General features: G+C 35.2%; 1 protein-coding gene across 1 annotated transcript in view; it reads right to left on the minus strand.

Moving 5' to 3' along the window:
• The window catches only part of Nav3 (neuron navigator 3), a 342,152-nt gene that overhangs the window by 150,025 nt on the left and 168,149 nt on the right, over positions 1-23,978 (minus strand). Inside the window, exon 9 of the mRNA XM_027928253.2 lies at positions 15,716-15,831. Within this exon, the coding sequence (XP_027784054.2) occupies positions 15,716-15,831 (116 nt within the window). The remainder of the gene's footprint in view (positions 1-15,715; positions 15,832-23,978) is intronic.

Consider the following 23,978-nt stretch of genomic DNA (forward strand, 5'->3'; position numbering starts at 1 on the left):
CAAGCAAGAAAGAAGAAATGAAGAGAAGGAGAGAGAAAGGAAAGAAGGAAGGAAGAATTGAAACACATTATTAAGAAGAAGGAAGAGGAGGAAAGTAGAGGAGGACAAGAAAGAGGAAGCCAGGATATGTTAGTCCAGGAATGGAATAGAAATAAGAGAAGAAAAAAAGAAGGAAAAGGGAGAGGGATAGGAAAATAACATGCATTACATTACACTATGAAAACTGTCACACAGAAGTCACTGTGCTCATCTGTAATGCACCTTCACCACCTAGGCAGCTATTGGATCTGCTAACACACTTTTAAAAACATATAACAAATGTGTCTATTGAACATTCATAATCACAGTTTCAGTGAGGATTTCAGAGATGGTTCCATTTGACCTGTCAGCCACAGAACTTATTCATGTCTCATGGGTAGCTCAGCCACCAGCATCTGTCTAAAAACTTTCATCATCAGAGAGATGTCCACCTCTCCTTCCAGTAGTAGGCCAGTCTCACTGTGAAAACGTTAAAGGAGGACAAGGAATAATTTGTCTTCCTTTAACTTCCATCCAATAGGCCCAGGGGCTTTGAAACCAAATAGACAAAATATATTATCTTTACATTGCAGCCACTGAAATCTGGGGAAAAAAAAAAACACTGCTAATTCCTTTATTATCTTTTTCAGCCAAACATCACTACTTTGCTCATTATTCCTCATCCTGGACGTTTGCCAAAAACAGTCACCATTCTGCTGCCAGTCTATCAATCTGTTCCTTTTATTTTACAAATTATTTGAACAACTGAAACATGCTTTATAATAGCATTATTTCACACTTTGGAAGTACTAAATAACTTCAAGTAAAGATATTTTTCTTTCTTTCTTAATTTAATGAGAATGTGTTTTCTTATTAATTTTTAACAATCTTATAAAGATAAAATACACATACAATTTGCAAACTTAAAATATACGATTTGATTGTTTTCATTATATATTTAAATATATAGAGCTATTACTATAATTAATTTTGGGACATTTTCATCATTTCAATAACTAGTCTTTGGTTATCACCCACTCCAAGTCCTGTGAAACCACTAATATCTTTTCTTTTAAAAAATCAAGTAAACATATTTTTAAGACATAAAAAAATACATTTTGGGACCTCTCACACATGTCATAAACTTTCCTACATTAACTCAAGTCATGAAGCCTCTAATCCCATAGATTAACATTTATTTTAGAACTGAGAACTGTTGAAAACCCTAGAGTTTCTGACTATATCCTCCCTGGAAATTCTTCTGCTTATCTTCTTAACATGATGTATTATATTTGAGAAATAGTTATCAATAAGTCTTTCACTTTCAAATAATCTGGTAGAACTTTGAAGGAAAAAACAGAGGTTTTATAAGGAAATTTATAAAAAGTAGGAAAAAATATTGTTATAGACAAAGGGAAGGCAGGCGCTACAAAGTGATTTATTCAAACTGGATCAAAAATAGTGAAGAAGCGGGTAAACTGGAGAAGTAAACCCATATAAAATCTTTGATTTTAGGTGAAGGCAAGAAATGCAAAGTCATTAAAGTCTAAAAGTACTGAGAGGACTTGTTTTGGAAGGAGGAGAAATATGTCACATGACAAGTGCTAGGTAACACTATCACATGCCACCCATCCCTGGTTCCCTTCCCTCTGGGAGAACATCTAAGAGATAATCAGGCTGCATCTCAAATGCTTGCATAATATTAAAGTTGATATTTGAATTTTTTCATTATCTTTTTAATGTTCATTTTTAGAACATTATAGTTTTTTCACTAAATACATTTTTTTTTACATCTGCTCTATTTCTATTTAAATGTCTTTTTTCTAGTTAGCACCTTGCATATCTCCAGTTGAATTCACTGCTTGGCTATGTGGTGTCCCTTGTGTTCAGTACCAGAGCCTCCCTCTCTCCTTTGATGTTTTCCATCATGACCTACATTTATGACATTGCACCACTCACAACAATCAGACATGTGGACCTTGTCCTCCCAACAATTACTGAGAGAACCATAATCACTGTCTTATTTATGTCATGGAAGATAATAACCAAAGCAAAATATATTATTGTAAATGTTTTTAGTGACCCACAAAGGCCATATAAAAACTAAGTGCATTTACCAATCCCCTTAGGATTGATTGCATAGTCTGAACTGTCCTATAAATTTGTATTCAAATGATGTATGTCTAGGAGATCTTGGGAGCAGGGAATGGAAAAGGCTGATTATGAAGGCACACATAAAATTAGATGTTTACTAAATACATAAAAGCAAAAACATATGCATGGAAGATTTATTTAGTCACAAAAATGTTGAATCTCTTCCCACTTGCATAATCTCAAAGTCAACTATTATTCCTGAAGGACACCTCTGATGTGTCAGACACCATGGTAGGGATTTCCACCCATCTTCTAGAATGATACTTTCTGAAATCCACTTTTGAGATTTTTTACATTGGTGCAAAATGCTTTCTCATTGCTTATAAGGGATTTTCCATGAGTGGAGCATAGAATAATAGGCTCAATTTGGTACTTTTGCATTATCAGTTAGTGGCAAACAGATCATTTAATTTGTGTAATTCTGCCCTTTTTAGGCTTTAATTATATACATTATAATTAACATTGCCAGCACTGCCATCTTTTAATAGAAATCAAATTATATAGGAATGAACCTGATTCAGAGAATTATAACCTGTACACTATTATATTACAAATGTTATTATTTAGAGCACAGTTGCCTGACTTAAAAATTTTGAAATATAACCCAAGTTTTATATATGACCCCAACAATGATTTGGATGAAAATTTTAAATTTAGTTGCATTATCCTGATGTTTCTGGGGAAAACAGAAAAATATGGTTATCACTTTAAATATTCTCCTATGTGGTTATAGTATAGATCCTAGTCTGTCTAATTTATCCAAATACCCAAGAGAACAAAGTTGAACTCAAGGAGTCCTGCCTACAAACTAAGTTAGAAGAGGCCATTTTGAGTCATAAGCAGAACCTAGTCAAGCACGTGGTAGAAAATCTGAAATTCCTGTGCTGTGACCTTGGATATATTTACCAAAATAAAGGGGTTTAACTGGAATGCTTAATTATTTGAAAATATGATTATTCATGTCAAAGTTATTTGAATGAACTCTCCCCTGTACTTTGTACTTGAATTTTTGAATATTGGCACCAGTTGGGGAGGGAGGATAAGGAGAATAACCACATAAATATAATAAGCAGATGCTCTGTCAAAAACCATGACATTCAGACTTCTATTGAGAAGTTGCTCTCTGATGGTAATGATCCAAGTTATTTATGCACAAAAAGGCGAGTTTCTTACATACACCCACCCACAGCAGGCTGTAATTTAATGGAGCAACCAACAAATGCTGCCAAGGGGAATTGCACTCTGTTCATATTATTGAAAATACTTACACAAGAGGTACTTAGAACAAGATAAATGCTACTATTTTAAAAGCCGACAATGAATATTACCTGATGAACAGTTCCAGAGGATTTAAAAAAACAAGAAAGAAAGAAAAAAAAAAGATTCCCAAGGTTTAAGATTCCCTCTTGCCTTTGTACTGTACAGAGAGCTCTTTTATAGGAAACAGTTCATCACAGAAATCACACAATAGTGAAGAAGTAAATCTTGGGTGTCTGAGTACCTGGTGCATTCAGATTCGGAAATCACCATTCAGACAACTGTGGAAACATTATTCCTTTAAAGCCAAACTGACATGAAAAATTGAGCTACATTTGCCTGTGATGTCTCTCTATGCTTTCTTCTTCTAAAGCTGGTTCACTAAAGCAACCCAGACAATCTCATAAAACATCTTGTAACAGGAGGGGCTGCAGGAAGAATCAAAATAAGTCTGTATTTAGCATCAGTTGCATTCATCAGAAACAAAGAGATCACTGGCCAGGTTTAATTCTTTTGCACATAAGGAGTCCTGTGTGAAGTCCTTTGTAAAAATACACATTGACATAAAATGTAGTGTGCTCCATGGTTTATACATAGGTATTTTTGAAGAAAAGACTACAGGATGTAAATATATTTTGGCAGAACACTGAATTTAGAAATAACAAAATGTTCACATTTTAGTTGTTTGGATAAGTGGCAAAGTTGACCCTGAAAGTTTAATCATGAAGCTGAAGAATTACCTGGCATCTTCATAGCTAAAGATCATTCACAAGTTACTACTGAGCCTCATATCATCCAAAAGGCCTAGTTTGTAAAGTATGGAAACAGTTCATAGTTATCTACATAGTTTAAGTAGTTATAATGAACACATGCATAAGCAGCTTTTCACACACACACACACATAAATAAAAGGAAGTAGATATCCCTGCATCCCTGCATCTCTGTCATGCTACTAGAATTCAGGGTGCTTGTCACTGAGGTTTAAAAAAGGGTCATCTATTCAGGTAACTTGGAGACAGCAGAAGAAACTTAACTACACAGTAAATATACCCAGGGGGCTGTGCATTCTTCATTCCATATGTGAGGTAAGGTCACCTTGAGGGAAGCTGAACAAATAGACTCCATTAATGACTAAGTAAAAAAACACACCTGGAGTTTTAAAATATTAACATTTATTTATGGATATCTGGAATCTACTGGACACCAGGCCAGTAATGCCCATGGCAGATGGCTGGTATTTACATTCTTCAATTAGACTTCACAATTGGTACACACAGTTCAGCTTTACAAAAAAAAAAAAAAAAAAAATCAAGATATAAGAAATTTAAAAGCTTAGGGAAGTAATCATATTTTTAAAAATCAGTCTGAAAAACTGAAGATCTGACTCATGCAAATAATTTTTTAGGAAAAAATGAAATTTATTAAAAACCCATACACATATTTAGGAGCAAAGGAGACTTACCTAGTAAATCAGTGTAAAGAGCCTGCTCCAGATCACCCAGCATCGTAAGGATCACATCCTCGTCCAGGTGAGCTGTCCCCTCCCGCAGGCAGCTTTCTCCCTCCTCTTCCGCCCAGCTTCTGCTCAGGCTGCTTGGCTTGGAGGACACATTTTCCTCTTCAGACCTACTATCTTCATCACTCTCGCCTTCCAAGCCTCTTCTTGAAGACCAGTCCTCTAAATCCTCGCTGCACGACTGGCTGCCTCCTGTAGGCAGGAGGTTCCAGGCCCCTGAGCTGCTGCTGTGGTACAGGGACTGCACAGAGCGCGAGAGAAACCTGGACAGTGAGCGCCTCTCCACATAGCTGGATTCTCTCTGGCTCGCCTTTGCAGCATTGCCAAACCAGTTGGAAATGCGCACAGTGGGTCTCCTCTCCCCCTCACTGGTGAGGGAGAGATTGGTCAGAGACTTCTGTTTCTGAAGGCAAGCTCCCTTTCTCCTTACTTCTTTGCTCCGAAACACAGAGAGTTCAGCAGGCCGCTGCATGATTCTTCTAGTGCCTTCTTCCTTTCAACTGGACTGCATATTGTCTTTTTACACTAGGATAGCAACTAGCCCTTTTGGTTTTAATTAACATATGCACTTCAATAAAAGCTCAGGCTCAAACATTCACTGAAGATTCTGGCAATATGTAACATATAAATATTTGCCCATAATTGAGCTTGCCACATCATTTCACTGATCAGCAGTACTTACAAACATTTTGCTTAAATATATCTAAAGCAGAAAAGAGTTCATCAAAGACTCTGCTCCAGCTGAAAAGTAGCCCAGGAAGCCAACTACGTTTTCCAGTCTTCATCCAATCACATGTCTCAGCAGGATGCTGGGTCCACATTTCCCTGGATTGCTTCTCTGTTCCGATATGCGAGGTAGTGAAGCACGAATGAAGCCTCTTGCTTTTTCTTTTTTCTTTTTTTTCCCTCCTGCGTCTCACCGGCCCTTAACCCGATCTGGGTCCGCAACCCTTTACTAATGAGCTGACACAGTGCAGCAAGTACAACCTCCGCATCGGAGCCCAGTAAGAGCAGAAATTAAGCACTGAAGCCCAGCCCTGCACGAGCCTCTTGCATTTTAGTATTCCACCTGCATTCTCAGATCTATGGCTCTTCATTGCTGCTGCAGTGGATGCTGCTGGCTGCCATGGCAGCAAACATCCTGCTAAATTAAAACAGAGGCACGGAAGCAGCTGTCCAGCTCAGAATGCCACAGGTTTCAGAGCCAAGCCTGAACGAGATGCTATACTATTAACCCTCTGCACATTTAAATGACTCTCAGCCCCCAGCCTCAGACATGAACACACACGCATTCACACACACTACACACACTCCCCGATGCTGAGAATGACAGACTAATTCTCTATAGCTGCAGGCAGCTGAAGCAGGCAGATCTGCCTTTGAATGTTGGGAGTTGTGCTTTTACAGCACAAATCAAATTCAGGAGTGTAAAGGACCTAAAAAACGGAGCATGCCTCTACCCGCCAGTGCTTTAAAGGGAAAGACTATGCCTCATCTTTTAAATGACAAGTTCAAGGGATTTTTATTCTGAAGCTATTTCGTAAAATCCTGGTGTGACAATAAAAATCAAGATTTCTTCCTTTCTGCAAAGCAATAGGAAAATGAAACTCAAAAGGGTTTCCTCCAATATTTTCACTCAAAGCATACTATTGGAAGTTTATGATCAAGTATATAGAATATAGTGATATGATAAAAAATACAAAATGCATATTATGTCTTTTGAAATTGAGAATTTTCATGTGTATTATATAAGCCTATCACTGCATAATAAGTGCTGAATTTTTTACATTTTGATAAAACAGAAACCTAGAAGATAAATTCTTTATATTTATTTTGTATTTGACTTGGATGTCACCATGATGAAGTTCTGATTTTAGGAAAACTTTCAAAAACAAACATATAGGGCGGGGAGATTGAAAGGGAAGGAGAGGTACTAGGGTCTGTATTAGAACAAGATATATTCCATGCTTGTATAATATGTCAAAATGGATTCTACTATCATGTATGACTAAAAACAACCAATTAAAATATATATCTATTGGGCTGGGGTTGTAACTCAGTGGCAGAACACTGCCTAACATGTGTGAGGCACTGGGTTCAATCCTTAGCATCACATAAAAATAAAAAATAAAATACAGACATGCTGTCAATATATAACTACAAAAAATTATTAAAAAACACAAAATATATGGTACAAAAGATATGATGTATACCATTAAGAGTATTAAAGAAAAACTTTTGGAAATTTTCTACTCACAAATATCCTTTATGAAAAGGGGAAAGTGGAAAATCCAAAGAAATATAAACTGAATCATTCAAATTGATACATAAATCCTTATATGTTCAAAACTAATATAGGAAAATTGATGTGTGATTTTCCACCTTCTATTTCTAATCACAACTAGGGGAAATGCCTGACCTCCTAACTCTGAATTAGCATTATAATGTGTAATTCCTATACTTTTAAGCATGATGACTGACTTTGCTCCATTTGTCCCTACTCAAGGTAGAGAATACTTAGATCTGTTTTACAGACACATAAAAGGAATCAAATGGAAAAAAAAAAAACCAGCTATTAATTGTAACAAAATCTGGAAAATAAACCTGTGAATTGTGAATGCTGATTCTCAATTTTTCACTATTTTAAAATTATATTTATCTACTATGTGCTCAAATAAAATGAATACAAATGACATATCTTTGAAACTGATAATTGAGGTTTCTAAAAAAAATAATTTTATTAAAACATTACAAGGACTGAATGTCACTGCTCTTGGGTTTCCCAAACAAAATATATTTTTTTCTTCATTTCAAATTATTGTGACCCATTGAATTTTCAAGTTATGACACCATAGTGAAATTTATTGAAGCTATACAACTTCATTTGCTTAACATGTATTATACTGGTCTATGATATTGTGCCCCAAAGTCTTACAGATTCACAAAAAAGGGAGTCTTCATACTTTAGATGTCAAAAGAGTTGCCTAAGAATGAAAAAAAAAATTATTGCCTATAAATGAAATCAATTTCCCATTCCTTGTGCAATAGTGCTTACCTACCAATCTGCTTACACAAGTTGTCCTCACATTTAAGTGTTCAAAACCACTTTAAGGTGTATTAAAACACAGTTTCCTGGCTCCAGTCTCACAACTGCTCAGTCAGTAGTCTGAGGTCCTGACATTGCATTTCTAACATATCCCCAGGTTCTGCTGGCTCTGGGACCCCAGTTTAAGAACTACTAGATTGGAAATAGTACCTGGGGCAATTCTGCTTCTTAAGGGACATTTGATAATATTGGAGACATCTTTGATACCTGGAGAGTGTGGTGGGAGACATCTAAGGGGTACAGGCCAATGACATTGCTAAATATCCTACAATGACAGGTCAGAGCACCACAATAAAAAATTAGGCAGTGTATAATATCAATAGTGTCAAGGTTGAGAAATCCTGGTTTACAGTACCTTTCGAAAACAATGATGTACTTCATCTGAGGCCACTCTTTATTACTTTCAGCTCTTATTCAAGTACTCTTTCTTCTAAGAGCCATGCTAAAGGGGCAACCCCAGTATGGAATGTGTTGATCTCATGACAGAGAAAAGGAGAACTGACAGAGGGAGAGAAAGGATCTTAGAGCTTCTGCTCAGGAATGGCCCACGTCACTTGTCTACACACATTTCATTTATCAAATCAAATCACATGGTCCTTCCTGATTCAATGGGGTGGGAAATATAACCTTCTTGTAGGGGTGAGCCCAGGAATGGGTGGGCTACCTTCAACAGAAATATAAGAGGAAGATGGCAAAGAAGAACCTAACAGAGAAAATATCAAAAGGGGATTTGTGTTTCTTTGTTTAAAGATACTATTATTAACTTGTAGCTATAGCAGTTTTGCCTCTGAAACTACATTAGTACATTACCCTGAACCAATAGTAGGAGACCCACTTATTGCTTCCCTAGAGATATCTATCCCTCTTGTCTTAAATGGACATTCATACATGGGCATGTTTATATTAATTTGGATTCACACATATAAATACATGTTATACAAGGTAGAGGAGGAAATAAATACACACAATAAAAAAATGTGAATTCATTTGATTTTGCCAAGACCTAAAATAAAAGTACAGCTACTATTATATTCTGAAAAAGAATTATTTTCAGTTCTTTAGTAAATATAATTATAATGTGACTATTTAAGTAAAAGATATAAACTGATTTGAATTACCTGAGCTTGATCTTCTTGATCTTTATAAACATTCAAGAAAAAAGGCAATTTTAGTTATCATTTACAAAGGTCTTAAATGCCAGATATCCCCCTTTACTTGATACAAAGTCTAGTAACTTAGAAAATATATACAATCCTTACATTATCCTTCAGTTCAACCTAAATGCTTACTTCTAAGACCATTCCCTGAATTTATCCAATAATTTTAATATCATTTAAAAATGACATTCCAGTTTTATTGGCATTAAGTCAATATGACATCTATCAACATTTTTCAGTTGAATATAAATTCCAGATAAAGGTTAAACAGTGGGTTAAATAGGTGTCTTAGTCTTATGCAAAAAAAAAAAAAAGAAAAAGAAAAAAGAAAAAAAGGCAAGTGTGAAGCTATGCAGAAAACAAAATTAAAATATTTCTTGAATTGAAATGAAAATTTAGGCTCATTTTATATTTGGCAGGATCTCCCCCAGCACTTGATGAAAGGGATGGCCTCAGAGGACAAATTCTTTTTGTTAATGAATGTGAGAATAAAATCTAAGTCAAAGTAGTAAAATCTATACCATCAATTCAGCCAGTCTTGTAATATCAAGGTTGTGACATGAATCTTAGAGGATAGATGGGCAGGAAGCAACGAGCTCATTTGTTCATTGCTGCAAATTATATAATACATAATAATAATTATTGGAACCAGCATCACAAAATTAGGTAAACATCATAAGTCTTCTCCAAAAGAATACGATAAACAAAATGAAATTTGAGTAATGTACTTAAAGAGTTTGGAGAGACATTCTTGAAGACTTATAAAGATCTCCCAATTGCCAGTCACGTCACTCATTTCTGATGGTTATCTTCACACCATGATTTAATTACATTTTGAACTTTCACTGCCATTTAATGACAAAGATAATGTTTTTATAACTTCAAGTGAGCTATTACATTGATGGAATTTTCAACAACTATACTTCCTACCTAACAGTGAATCAATCCCTCTAACAAATCTACATTGCAGTCTGAACCAAGTTTGCTCCTTAACAGTATTTCAAATCTGTGCATGTCATGTATTTTGTACCTCATGAAATAGGGGTGTTTATCACATTTGTTTAACCACAAAAAGGAATTTTTCCTGAGTAACATATCTAAAAATTTCAGAGAAGGAGAGTTTCAGATATGTATTATTCAGGGGCTCAGATATTTCTTACAATGACCTCAGGTTCATTTTCTGCTGCTTTAGGTTCTATTTTCTCTGTTTGCTTTATTTGAGGGTATATGTAACTGCCAGCAGGACCCAACTTACTTTTTTTTATTAGCTTCTGATCTCATGGAAAAAATAGAACCTCTCTTCCAGAGCAGTCTAAGGAAAAGATCTGAGATTGAGCCTCATTTGCTATGACTGAACTAGATCAGGTCATAAATCCACTCCTGAAAACTGTCACTCTGGTCAAGGAGGGGTTGTTCTGATTGATTCTACTTGGGTTAATTTCAGTTGGCCACATGAACACAGAATGATCCCCAAGGAAAATCAAGATGGTTTTGTTATCAGAAGATGAAGCAATGGATATGGGTCAGAAAAGCTGCACCAGGACTTCAGGGTAGATTACTTTGTGGTTAAACTATAGATCCTCTAACTCACTGTATATCTTCTGAGGTGCTGTAACTTATTTTAGATTTTTATTTTTGTATTATTTTCAGGAACCCTCATATTATATAGGCTTCAAAAATTCACAAATCCTGAAACATACTCTGCTAAGACTAACTCTATCAGAGTTCTAGATCATAAACACCACTTCACTTAGGACTCAGGACAGAATTATTCCCACTGATGTCTTCACAGTAATCATTGGAAATAAAAATCCAACCATATTAGTAGCACTGAAACTTGGGGATATGGGATATTCAAGTGGAGAGTTTGTATAAGGAGCTGAATATTTGCATCCAAAACACAGGGGAGAGAATTAGAGAGAATCATTTGTGAGCCATCCATACATGGATGAGATTTAAGACCATGATATAGTATTAAATCACCAAAGGAGCATGTACAGATAGAGGAATCCAGGGACAGATACCTGGATCACTGCAGTGACAAAAAATCAGGGAGAAAAATAATAACTACAAAACAAGACCAAAGAGGATTAAAGAGTGAGTCTGAGGAACACCAAGGAAATGCGGTATCTTAGAAATGAAGAAAGAAACTTTTACAGAGGAGGACAAATGGGTGGTGAGAGGTTGTGCTTGTCAGCTTTTTTTGTGACTGTGACCAAAAGACCTGACAAGAACAACTTAGAGGTGGAAAAGTTTATTTCGGGCTCACAGTTTCAGGGGTTCAGTTCAGGGTCAGCTGACTCCATGGCTCTGTTCCCAAGGTAAGGCATACCATCATGGGAGAGGAGCCTGATAGCCAGGAACCAGGGAACAAGTGAGAAGTCTAAGACAAAATAAATCACACCCCCTGTAACCTACCTCCTTCAGCCACACACCCCACCTGCCTACAGTTACCACTCAGCAAACCATTCAAATTATTAATCCAACAAATGGATTAATCCACTGATGATGCCACAGTTTGGTATTAAATCACCAAATTCTCTTCATTGCCTAGAAGTTAAATATCTCAATGTTGCAGTACTGGGGACTGTTTCCAAAACATGAGCTTGGGGGTGGGGCATATTTCTATATCCAAACCATAATAGAGGTGAAATAAGATAAGGACTGATGTGATCCTTGGATTTGGCCATGTTGACATTATTGTAAACTTCAATTAAGAGTAGTTTCAGTGGAGACATGGGGCTGCAAGTCTAACTGGAATAGGGTTGTGAGACAATAAGAGAGGAATTAAAGACTGTTTGAAGGCCTCCTTTTGTTAGAGTGTGATATAAAGAAGACACATATTAGAACAGTATTTGAAGCATGAATTGGGGTCAAGAGAAGTTGTTTTTAAAAACATTAAGATTGGGGATATATTAATATCTCTTTAGCTAAGTAGAATAATTTTATGGAGAGAGATATTAAAGAGTGGAAGAGAGCATAATCCAAGTAAAGGCCGAGTATATTAGATACTAAGTGGGTTTAATTGCTATAATTGGGTAGATGTGTTGGCAGGGGTTGGTGAACTTCCTTTCTCTGTGCTTTTATTTTTTCAGTGAAAAATACATCAAAATTTTAAGTTTAAAGAATGGATAGGACAGGTGAAATTATAGGTTTGAGAAGGAAAGGTTAAAAATAGTCACTTAGAAATTTGAGAGAAAACCAGAGATATACCAAATGATTGTTAAAAAACATTAAATATTCACTGAAGCTTTGAGATTAAAAATATTGAGTGAGTGACATCAACCTGTATGTATTTTTCTCCTGGTTCATTCAATGTTGGTTGGGAAAAAGTGGAGAGTTGAATATAAACTGGTCTGTGATTTCAGTGAATGAGGATGATGAAGTGAGAAAGGAACAAGGGAGTTGAGGGAATATATATCATAGGAATATATATTTCAGTTATCATAGGAATTTAACTGATTAGGGAGGAAAGAAAGAATATGCAGTTTGGTGAGGGAAAGTAAAATGTGAGAGGACCTGTGAACTGGAAATCCTTGAGAAATCATGGGTAGGGTGAGGGAACAAAATAAAGAGCATTGAAAAGACAGGAAGCTATAATCAACAACAGTGGGATGCATGAAAATGAGGTTATAGATAAGTTTATTTTCTGATGCCTAGATCTAGGATCTGATCATGAGGATAAATATCTCAGGAGGGATTTCAAGACAAGATTACTAGAAGAGAGGCTAGGGTGTTGAAAGATCCATCTATGCAAACATTAAAATCACTAAAAAATAAGAGGGGAGTATAACTGAGAGAGTAATAGTATCTATCAACTAAAATTTAAAAATGAGAAAGATATGCCATTCCATCTCTATGATAATCATCCTCTCATTGTCTACTGGGTATATCCTCATCTACATTTCTTCAATTAGCACCCCTAATCTGAAAACCCAAAACATGAAATGCTCCAAAACCTGAAACATTTTGAGCACTGACAACACATTTCAAGTGTAAAGTTCCATGCCTGATCTCATGTGATGGGTCACAGTCAAAATGGGTACAAAGACACAGATAGGAGGAATAATTTCTATCATGCTGTTACATAGGAAGGTGATTGTAGTTAGCAATATTGTATTATATAAATAAAAATAGTTTAAAGAGTGGATTTTTAATGCTTTTATCACAAAAAACTATAATTGTTTGAGATGATGGATAATCTAAACATCTTGAGATGATCATTACACAATGCACATCATTATAACCCACATATATATACAATTATTATCTGTCAATTAAAAATAACTTAAAAACACAGGTGTACTAATAATATTAATGTATTAAATTACCTTCAGGGTGTGTGTGTATGTGTATATGAATTTAGTAAGTTTCATGGTAAGACATGGATCCCACCCCAATATTTCTTATTATATATGTACACATATTCCAAAATCTGAGCCTATCTGAAATCTGAAACAACTCTGGTCCCAAGCATTTTGGATAATGAATATTCACCTATACTCAATTTATAAGCTACTAACCATGAACAAATACCATCTTTCTTTCACAATATCTAATGTTTGCATTGACAGATGTTCTTATCACTCCCCTACAGGCTACACTTAAAACAGATAACAGTTAGAATGACAATCAGATAAGACTCATTGTAACATTTATTTTCTATTTTCGTCCCTTCTTCAAATCTTTGATTCTATATAAAAAATTCATTCTTACTGCAAACTAGTATTTCTTCAATTAAATCCATTAAATCATTATATTATATTGAAGTCTAATTTATATTTCACCCTCAAGTATTCTATTAAAAACCTCAGAACATTAACTGGCAATATTAACTGGAAATATGAAAAAATGATTAAATGCTAGACAGAATGATAAACTGTAGAAAAAAATTTAATATGGATTATTCCAGCTGTACTACTCAGTGATATATTAATTTCAGAAAATAGTGTTCTCTTGTGAAATTCACAATTATAATTAAATTTCTATAAGTTTATTTTTGCCCACAGATTTGAGCTCTAGTACTTCATAGGCATATTGAAGATATTCATGTATAAATTAATATTGGAATTATAGTATCTTCCTGTCATCTTAGGTTTATAAGATATCTGGCTACAGTACAGATACACAGCATTGTTCTGACTACAGTATTACCTGGAGCTAAGAGAAAGCCAACACTTCCCTTGAGCATTTGAAAAACCCATAAATAACATCGTCATATATATCTTCACATTATAATTTCTACCCTTCCCTATACAGGCCCTTTGTTCTGTTCTCAATTTGAAACCTCTGATGCCTAATGATAATTCTAAAAGGTACCCTGGGGATGTTTTGCCATTGTCAATATTTACAAGCAGATATTGCAGTAACATCCAATGTTTGTCAAATTGTGTTTCATGATTACCAAAGTGCAGAACTTTCCGAATCATTCAAGTTGTGATGTAGCTTCTTTCATGAGCTTCACAGCAATATATTGAGTGCATGTATTTTACAGTAATTTTTCAATTGAAATAGTTCATTTAGTTTTTTTCTTTGGATTTAGCTGTGAATACATGAAGGCTGAGATAGAGACTTATTGGAAGAGCAAATATATGTCTACTGCCATGCATTCTTTCATTTAGGAACAGTTAAAATCTTCATAAATCCTCTCATACCCTAGGAAAAGCATATTTCGATAAGAAGTAACCTAGTTACTCATGAATATAGATTACATATAACAGAATTACTCCAAAGGTTTTCCATATACTCCTAGGCTCACTTGAATCCTGGGAAAAATGTTGGGTTAAAGCTGATAATTCTATTTTATATATACTCAAGAATAATCTGAGGCATATTTTTTGTTTTGTTTTTTGGTACTGTGGATTAATCTCTGGGGTAGTTTGCTACTAAGCTACATCCCTACTCTCTTTCACTTTTTATTTTAAGACAGGTCTTGCTAAGGTGTCCAGGCTGGCCTTGAACTTGTGATCATCCTGCCTCAGCCTCTCAAGTCACTGGGATTATGCATGCGCCCAGGTGTGAAATTTTTTTTCATATGTTATCTACATATAATAAAATATTTCCTTCATTAGAATTTTTCTCAAGATGTATATTTAGAATCGCCAAGTACAAATGTTCCAAATTAAATAGGATGGAAGACAGAGCAGGGTTGGATTAGTCAAAAAATTTACATTGACAATGGATCTTTAGAATATTTTCAATATCCAAATATATCCAAGCTGTCTTATTAACAACAGAAGGTTCACCAGGTTTCTCTGATTATATTCAACTTGACTGAGGGGAAAAATAACTTAAGAGCATAAGCTTCCGAAAGCAGAACCACTTTTTTTTCAGAGCAACAAAAAGATCATCCTAGACAGAAGAGCCAATCATCTAAGAATCTCTGAAGCATGAGATTCATAGAGTTTATTTTTGCAAAAGTATAGCATAAATATGACTTAATACAAAGACTTACAAGGAGATTACAAAATTCCAAGGTTAGAACTACCCATAAATCAGGTCACTTACCAGATATCTCCTCTAGGCACTGCTTAGCAGTCTTACTATACAAGGAGTCCATCTTTGTAGGACTGGTACAGGAATCAGCAGATGGTGAAGAGGTACCTTCATTTTCTGAATGTGCTCTGAAATTAACCAAGACAGAAACAAACAGCAACTGTAGTCACAGTGACTCATCAAAGTGGAAGTTCTCCAGCACACAAGAAGAAATCAATTTATTATAAGTTTCCATCAAGGTAAGACAGACTTGCTTATGGTGAGATATTCCAGGGCTGTCTATGTGTATGAGAATTTTTCAACTTTTCACATACAACTAAACCAGGAATGAGGTGTTACATCAGCTTTTCTAAATTTGAAAGGTTGTAACCAACCACCAAGAGTTAATTACATTTATCAGGTAAAATACTTGGAAAGAGATGATTTTTTTTGTCTATTTTGTAGAAAATCAGGCCACATTATGTTTTATGAGAATAATAAAAGCATTGAAACAACACCTAAACTTTTTTCCCCAAGAAAATCCTACAACATATATCCCCAAATACAAAGGATGAATAAAAATGAAGAATTCATTGTGACTACAAATATTATAAGGACTCAATTTCCAAAGATTCCAGAAGACTTAAAGTAAATCAGAAAAAAAATTCTCATTCTTAGATCTTCTATTAGGTGTTTTCTATCTACATGCACCTGCATAGTGTGTGTTTATGTGTGTGGCTAACTTGTAAAGGTAGGTCTGATCAAATGGAAAGCACTCTACAGAGGGACAGCAGAACTTCTGATATTCTAAACTTACTTCTTGCAACCTTTTCCTGTTAAATGCAGGCAAACGTTCTAAGAAACTCTTCTTGATGTAGCTTCAAAAATCTACATATATTTGATCTCAACCACCACATCTTTAAAAAATGCAAAGCGTGAACTTCTAAGACACAGAAAGAGGCAAGGCAACACAGCACTGCAAGCTGCATGATGTGCTTTATAGACATCTGCTTACTCACAGTATTACTTCTAGCACAAGGTCTGGACCATGACAAGTTATTGCTGAATATTTATAACTTTAAAGATTTATAGAAATACTTTTATGTGAAAAAGTATCTTCTTAATAAATTTTAATAAATATGTTGCTTTTATTCTAAATCTTGGTTTTGAGGGGGAAAAACTCACAAATTGTAATCATTGATATCAGAAATAGTTCATATTTAACTGACAGATGAAGAACCTGAAATTTTCATGAAGTTTTAAGACATCATAGAAAACAAAATACTATATGGATGGATAGATATATCTGAGATGATACATAAAAGAATGACAGACCAAGAATTCCTATACACAGCTGTGCCTTGACCTCCAATAATTTCTGGCAGACTATTCATATTTATTTGGATTTAAAACTGAATATAATAAGTATAACAAATTTAAGTCAGAAGTTACAATATTCAAGCAACAGGACATACCATTAAGGCCAGCAAAGATCTCAGTGTTGTTAAACTCAACAAATATTTTTAGTCTTTTCCTTTCTTGATATCTTGTAGTATTTCAAGAAGCAGACAACTTGGCTCTTCAAGAAACTATCCTACCTTGACTTCTATGCCAGCATCCTTCACTTTGTTTCCCATTCTCTCTGGAGACTACATTTTTCCTTATTTACTTTCCCTTAGTGCTCTCTGAACTTACACTTTTCCAGTATTTTATACACTTGTAATATGAAATTAATATAATTGGCTACTGTTTATCTCTCAAATTAAGTTTTTCTTTGCTATGTTTAAGCTTTCCATTGCACTTGAAAGTCTAGTCCCATGTCTACGATAGAAGTAGCTCTCAACAAATATTGATAAATGAGTGAATAAACCATATCAGTAGTGACAGTAAAACAGTATCATTGGAGGATGAAGAATAGAGAAGGAAAAGTTGCACAATGGTGTGTGCATATGGGTTTAAAACTTGGCCCTATCCACTCTTGGTGGGGTTGTAAATTTGCACAACTATGGAAGTAAGTATGGGGGTTCCGCTGAAGACTAGGCATGAAATCACCACATGACCCAGCTATACTACTACTCATATTTATCCTAAAGGATTAAAGTTATCCTCTATAGTGATATAGGCATACCCATAATTATAGCAGCACAATTCGCAATAGCCAAACTATGGACCAGGATAAGTGTCCAATGAACAATAAATGGATAAAGAAAACGGGATATATATACACAATGAGTTTTATTCCGCCATAAAGAAAACTGAAATTATGTCTTTTGCAGGAAAATGAATGGAGCTTGAGAATATTGTATTAAGTGAAGTAAGCCAAATTCAGAGGTCAAGAGTCATATTTTTTTATTCATATATGTGGAAGGTGGAGAGGAAAAACGTAAAGAAAGTTTGGGGAGTGTGTCTCATGAAAATAAAAGGGGAGATGAGTAGTACAGAGGAAAGGGACCAAGAAGTGGAAGGAGGGGAGGAAAAGGAGGAGTGCTGGGAAGTAATATTGATCAAGCTATACTGTTATATTGAATACAGGTACAAGGATGCAGCACAGACCCCACTATTATGTATGACTATAATGCACTAATAAAAAATGTGGAAAAAAAACAAGCTTGATGCCATCACTAAAGAGTTATTAATTCATATGATCTTGGCAAGTTACTTAGCTGCTCTGAGCTTTAGTTTGTTCACCTATAGAAACAGAGAAGTGCAAAGTCTTGAAAAATAATTGTGAAGTCAAATGTTATTATTATTAAGGGTCTAAAAAGTAACTGTCTTGAGGCATGTGGGGTTCTGGTCAATACCAAAGCAAGGACCATATCTGGCTCTGAATAAAGAGAAAAAGTCCTCTGAGGTTTCTAAGGGTTTTTATTACTTGTTGAAGAAGTTTAAATGGAGAGTAAGTAGTGAGACTAGGGTCCCCAAGGAAAGCTGACAGGCTGCCTGCCAAGAAGTGTTACAAAGGCACCATGCCTTGGTGAGCTGGCTGTGAGCCAGCACTGGCCTATTGTCCAGCAGACTGCATATTCATGGATTCATCTCTCAGCGGCTGAGTTATATTAAATAGCTCCCTGAGATGGCTGTCTATAGCTCAGTTCTAATTGGTCCTATGACAGCTGCTGGTCCTAGGAGTTAGAATGCTTGTGGTCATGTGAGTTATAAAGATTCCCAGTATCTTCTTCTAGAATAATCTGTAAAGGAAGAAAGAATATTCAGAATGTGTTTTGGTAGTAGAAATTTTGCTTTACTCAAAACAGGTCTTAAATGGCATTCTTCAGGAGCTAAATTGTGGTTTATCATCCTTAATGTTTGAGATTTATTTATTCAGTTTCATTGGCTAAGACCCCATACCCATTAAGACACTCTTCTATAATGTGTTCATACTTCTGACTGCTCAGCATTGATGTGAAAGCCTTTCATGTTTCTAATGTGGCAGTACTTTTTGTCTCTGGTTGATTCACTCCTTACTGCTTTCTAGTCACAAGATAATCTTATTGTCAAGTTCTTTGGTTCATTTGGTTCATTTCCCATGGTAGTCCCCACGTGAGTTATCTACATTACCAATGGAAACAGATTAGTCTTTGAAAGGAATAAAGAGAAGTTAAACTTAGAAGTCATAATTGGTTTATATTCACATGCAAGTGGGACCAGATATCTGGCCTATGCACATTACAGCCCTCCATTCCCGAAGTTATTTCCAATTCATAGTTTGATTAAGTAGAATTATATTTTAAATTCAGTCTATATATGGGCAGACAGTACTAAGTGTGAAACATTTAACTTTTATTCAAATGACCAAAAAAGTTTACTTAAACCTCTGAAGAATCCTCAAGTATCACTTATTTTTATAACTGCCTCATAACAATAAAATATTTATTTGGGTTTATTTATGAAACAGTGTATAAAGACTTCAGAATCTGAAGCTATATTTTGATGTCAGAGCAACTATTACATTAGCATCATTCAGTATTCTCACATTGATATTTTCCTTATATTAAATGAAAAAATCAAAAATAAGTACTATGATAGTTAGCAAATGTTGTCCTATGTAGACTATCTTGACATGGTTGTTGTGCTATATAGGTACCTAATAAAACTATAAGATACACCATTGCATAAGTAATGTTTAATTTACTTAGAGGTCTAATAAGCTAGGCCCTTAGTACTAGAGGAGATTACTAAGAGCTGTAGTAATTAACAATCAACATTTCACCAATGATTAACCTAAAAGCTATGACCTGCTTTTGTGCACCTCTGGAAGATGCTTAACCCAGACTTGAACCAAGCTGACTATAAATTAAGATCTATTAAGCAGTAACCTATAGTTTTACACCATCCAAATACTTCTGGGCACTGAGTATTTTCCTGTATTTGAGGTTTCCTTGGCACACACACAGCTCAGTCACTAAGTCAATAACAGACAATACTGAATGTAACAAAGTCCATTGGTCTACCCTTAATTTTATTATTTACTTACTGGACATTTAAACAAACTTGATAATAAATCCTAGATACTATCAAATTTCTAATTTCATAAATATGGGTGTTTACATATAGATTTATATTAAAAATATGTAAATAATTATGTAAATGTGTTTGCATATATATTTAAATATATTGCTTAGTTTTTACTGCTTAGAAAGGTGCAGTGAGATTTTGATTTTATTTTTCATTTATTTGTTGTTTTAATATTTTTTTAAGATGTCGATAGATCTTTATTTTTTTATTTATAAGCAGTGCTGAGGATCAAACCCAGTGCCTCACACATGCTAGCAAGAGCTTTACCACTGAGCTACAACCTCAGCCGTGAGATTTTAGTTTTAAATACTACTCTCCACAGAAAGAAATCAGGGCTCCTTAAAAGCTGAAGTCAAGTTGTGGAAAGTACAAGATGAGTTTAGAACACTCTGAGCTATTAAAAAAAATAAAAAATAAATAAAGGAATTCTCAAAGAGTGGTAGAGAGAGTTTGTCAAGCCAGTTTGAAGGGCTTCCAGTATCAAGACTTTTTGAGGAGTACTGGAGATTGAACACAGGGACACTTAATGAATGAGCCACATCTCCAGGCCTTTTAATTTTTTATGTTGACATAGAATATCACTAAATTGCTTAGGGTCCCACTAAGTTAATGAGGTTGGCTTTGAACTTGCAATTCCCCTGCGTGCTGTTGGGATTACAGGTGTGTGCCACCGTGATCAGATCAATTTGGGAATATTTAAGCATCAAAATAGGCTATGATAGCAATGGATTATAACCCAGGGAATATAGCAGGAATCCATTAGTCCTCACAATTCAGGTAGATAGGTAGGTGGGTAAGTAGATCGATTGATAGACAGATACTGGACAAGACAGAAATCTGTTTAAATAGATTGTGAAGGAGGAAGAATAATGGAGGGAATATTGGAATTCCAGAATAACTTGTCATTCATCAGAATAAATTATTAATTCAGTCTAGAAATCTCAGTGCATGCTAAAACATGGATGAATGTAGATTAAGAAATAGAATTTTTACACATGGTCTCAAAATATCTTCCTACAAAAATGTTTATTAAAAACAAGGAGGATAAAGTAATTTTAAATCAGAAAGTGGCAGGGAAGGTTATCTTAATTAAGCCATCAAATTAAATACCACAAAAATGAAAAATATTGGAGATAATATGAGACCATGAGAGCATATAATGGGAATACCACAGCATCATTTTTGTGACATTCCTGACAGATGTATGTATATATGAAGGACAAGCATGAGGAAAATTAGGAAAAAAAAACAAAATTAAGAAATGTACAAAGCCGAGCACAGTGGCACACACATGAAATCCCATGGCTTGGGAGGCTGAGACAGAAGGCTCCAGAGTTCAAAGCCAGCTTCAGCACTAAAAAGACAGAAAGCAGGGCACTAAGCAACTCAGTGAGACACTGTTTCTAAATAAAATACAAAGTAGGGCTGGGGATGTGGCTCAGTGTTGGAGTGCCCCTGAATTCAATCCCCAGTTTAAAAAAAAAAAAAAAGAAACAAAACACACAAAATGTCTGGCCTCTAAAAATATCACTGTCATAAAAGTCAGGAACAACTGAAAAAGTATGACAACTGGTCAAAACCCTATTCTAAATTACTAAAGGTGATATTTTGGGGACAATTGGTAAAACATGATCAAGGTTTTCGGGTGCTCTGATCTGCAGTGTATATAGGAATTGTTTGCAATATTACTGCAAATTTTCTGCAAATAAAAATTGTTTCCAAAGATCTGGCTGTGAATCTCAGTGACCAAGTACACAAGAAAACCCCTCTGTTAAGAAAATGCCAACTCATAGCAGTATTCTACAAAACACCACCCTTTCTAGCAGTGTCCCTGTATTTCATCTTAAAAATATTGCTCTGTGAGGGGTTTAAGCTGTTCCCAGATGCACAGAAATATATCAAAGCTAGCAAAAGACAAGCTTGCAAGGCAAGAATTCAATAAGCTTTAGTTTTTGCTGATGACCAATTATGCCCAGTTCACATAAAACCACAATTGCAGTATAATCTGTAATAGTAGCTGCAGGGCTTACAAAGCTTTATCTGAATGATGGTTATACACTCCACATTTCAATCTTTGTAAACTCACAGCTCTTCCTACTCAATCTACTTTTCAACAAATAAGCCAAACTTCAAACATTGTGAGTAAGCATTTTCAAAACTAATGTTTCACATTCTTTGCCTTTTAGAACATAGCATAGTTAAATGTCAATTTCCCAAGGTACATCCTAGGCAAAATGTAGACACTCACAAAAACTTGTTACAACCAAAATCTCTTGTGAGAATCCATGGTGCTGCTGCATAAGACATACCATCATATCAAAAGAAGAAAACTCTCTAATTTAGATTTCCTTGACCTAAATAAAGTATGTACAGAGGGTTTCAGTTTATATTTAATTAAAGGATTTACAAAGCATAGTGATTTTTGCCACAAAAATAGTGTCTTGCCTTATTTAAGGGATAGGCATCTTTTTCTTCTGAGAACTGCTCATGTCCCCGATGAGATTCTCTTTGTCTCTAGATATTTGCTTTATGTCTGACACATTTCTTATTGGCATTTATAAATGGTCAAGAAAATGAAAAAAAGGATGTCCACCTCAAAATCACAAGTTATAAATCTGGTTAAAAATTATTTTAAAATTTTACTAACAGTTACTAAAAAGACAAGTGTAGGAAAAACACACAGGCCTTGCTTTTTTTTCCCCCTGAATTAAGCAATTATTACTTCATAGGTCCTTGAAAATATGGGGAACATAGTTATTTCTATATTCAACTGTAATGAATGCAAGAACAATAGAACAGAAATGAAATATGGGAGAGGAGAGGCATGTTTTGAAAATTTGAAAGAGATTAAAATTTGAAAGAGATTAATAATTTTTGAACCACAGACAAGGAAAACAAGTTTGAAGAAGAAAACATAAAGGAAGAACAATAATGTCAATCAATCAATCAGCAAATAAGTTGAGGAAAAATTTTAAAAAATAGTCTTGCTAATCTTTGTCTTTCTTTACTTCTGATATTGGGATCTTTAATTCACGTTAACAGAACTTCCTTTGAGAGTAAACTGCAGCTTTAATTTGGTTCATCCTACTTTGATCTCTTCTGCAGTTTCTTTTCCATACTAAGACAGTAATTTTCCTGATCATGTTTCACACACACTTGCTCATATGCATGCATGTGGGGATGCATACAAACACATATAGGAAGTCCAAGATCCTGACAGATTCAAGAATTTCAACCACAGTCTCCCTGGGCCATGGTGGCACACAACAGTAATCCCTGTTGCACAGGAGGCAGAGGCAGGAGGATAGCAATTCAAGGTCAACCTGGACAACGCAGCAAGGCCCTGTCCCAAAATAAAAAAAATATAGAGGGCTGGGATGTAGCTCAGAGGTAGAGCAGTCCTGGGTTCTATCCAAAAAAAAAAAAAAGGATTTTTACCACAGTCAGGTTCCAATCACTCTTCACTTTCCTGGAAAACAGACCTAATTGATGACCCCTGTATGTATCTTGCACTGACCTTTTGTGTTTTTCCCTTCTTGTCCCTTTTATCTCTGCATGCCCAAATTCTACTTTCTTTCTGGGCTCACATCAAGTGCCACTTTCCAGGATTCCAACAGCTAGAAGCAATTTTCTACTTGTTGACATCTTGGTCAACCAAATATGGTTCTCTCCTAAAGAGCTTCACACTTCCTGCTCTTTGAGCCCACCTCTTATTTATGCCATTGTGGACAATGGAAGGAAAATGACACCTGGGATGTATGAGGTTTCCCTCTATCTTTGA

This window comes from Marmota flaviventris, chromosome 3, assembly GCF_047511675.1.
Source record: "Marmota flaviventris isolate mMarFla1 chromosome 3, mMarFla1.hap1, whole genome shotgun sequence".
In the NCBI taxonomy this organism is placed as follows: domain Eukaryota; kingdom Metazoa; phylum Chordata; class Mammalia; order Rodentia; family Sciuridae; genus Marmota; species Marmota flaviventris.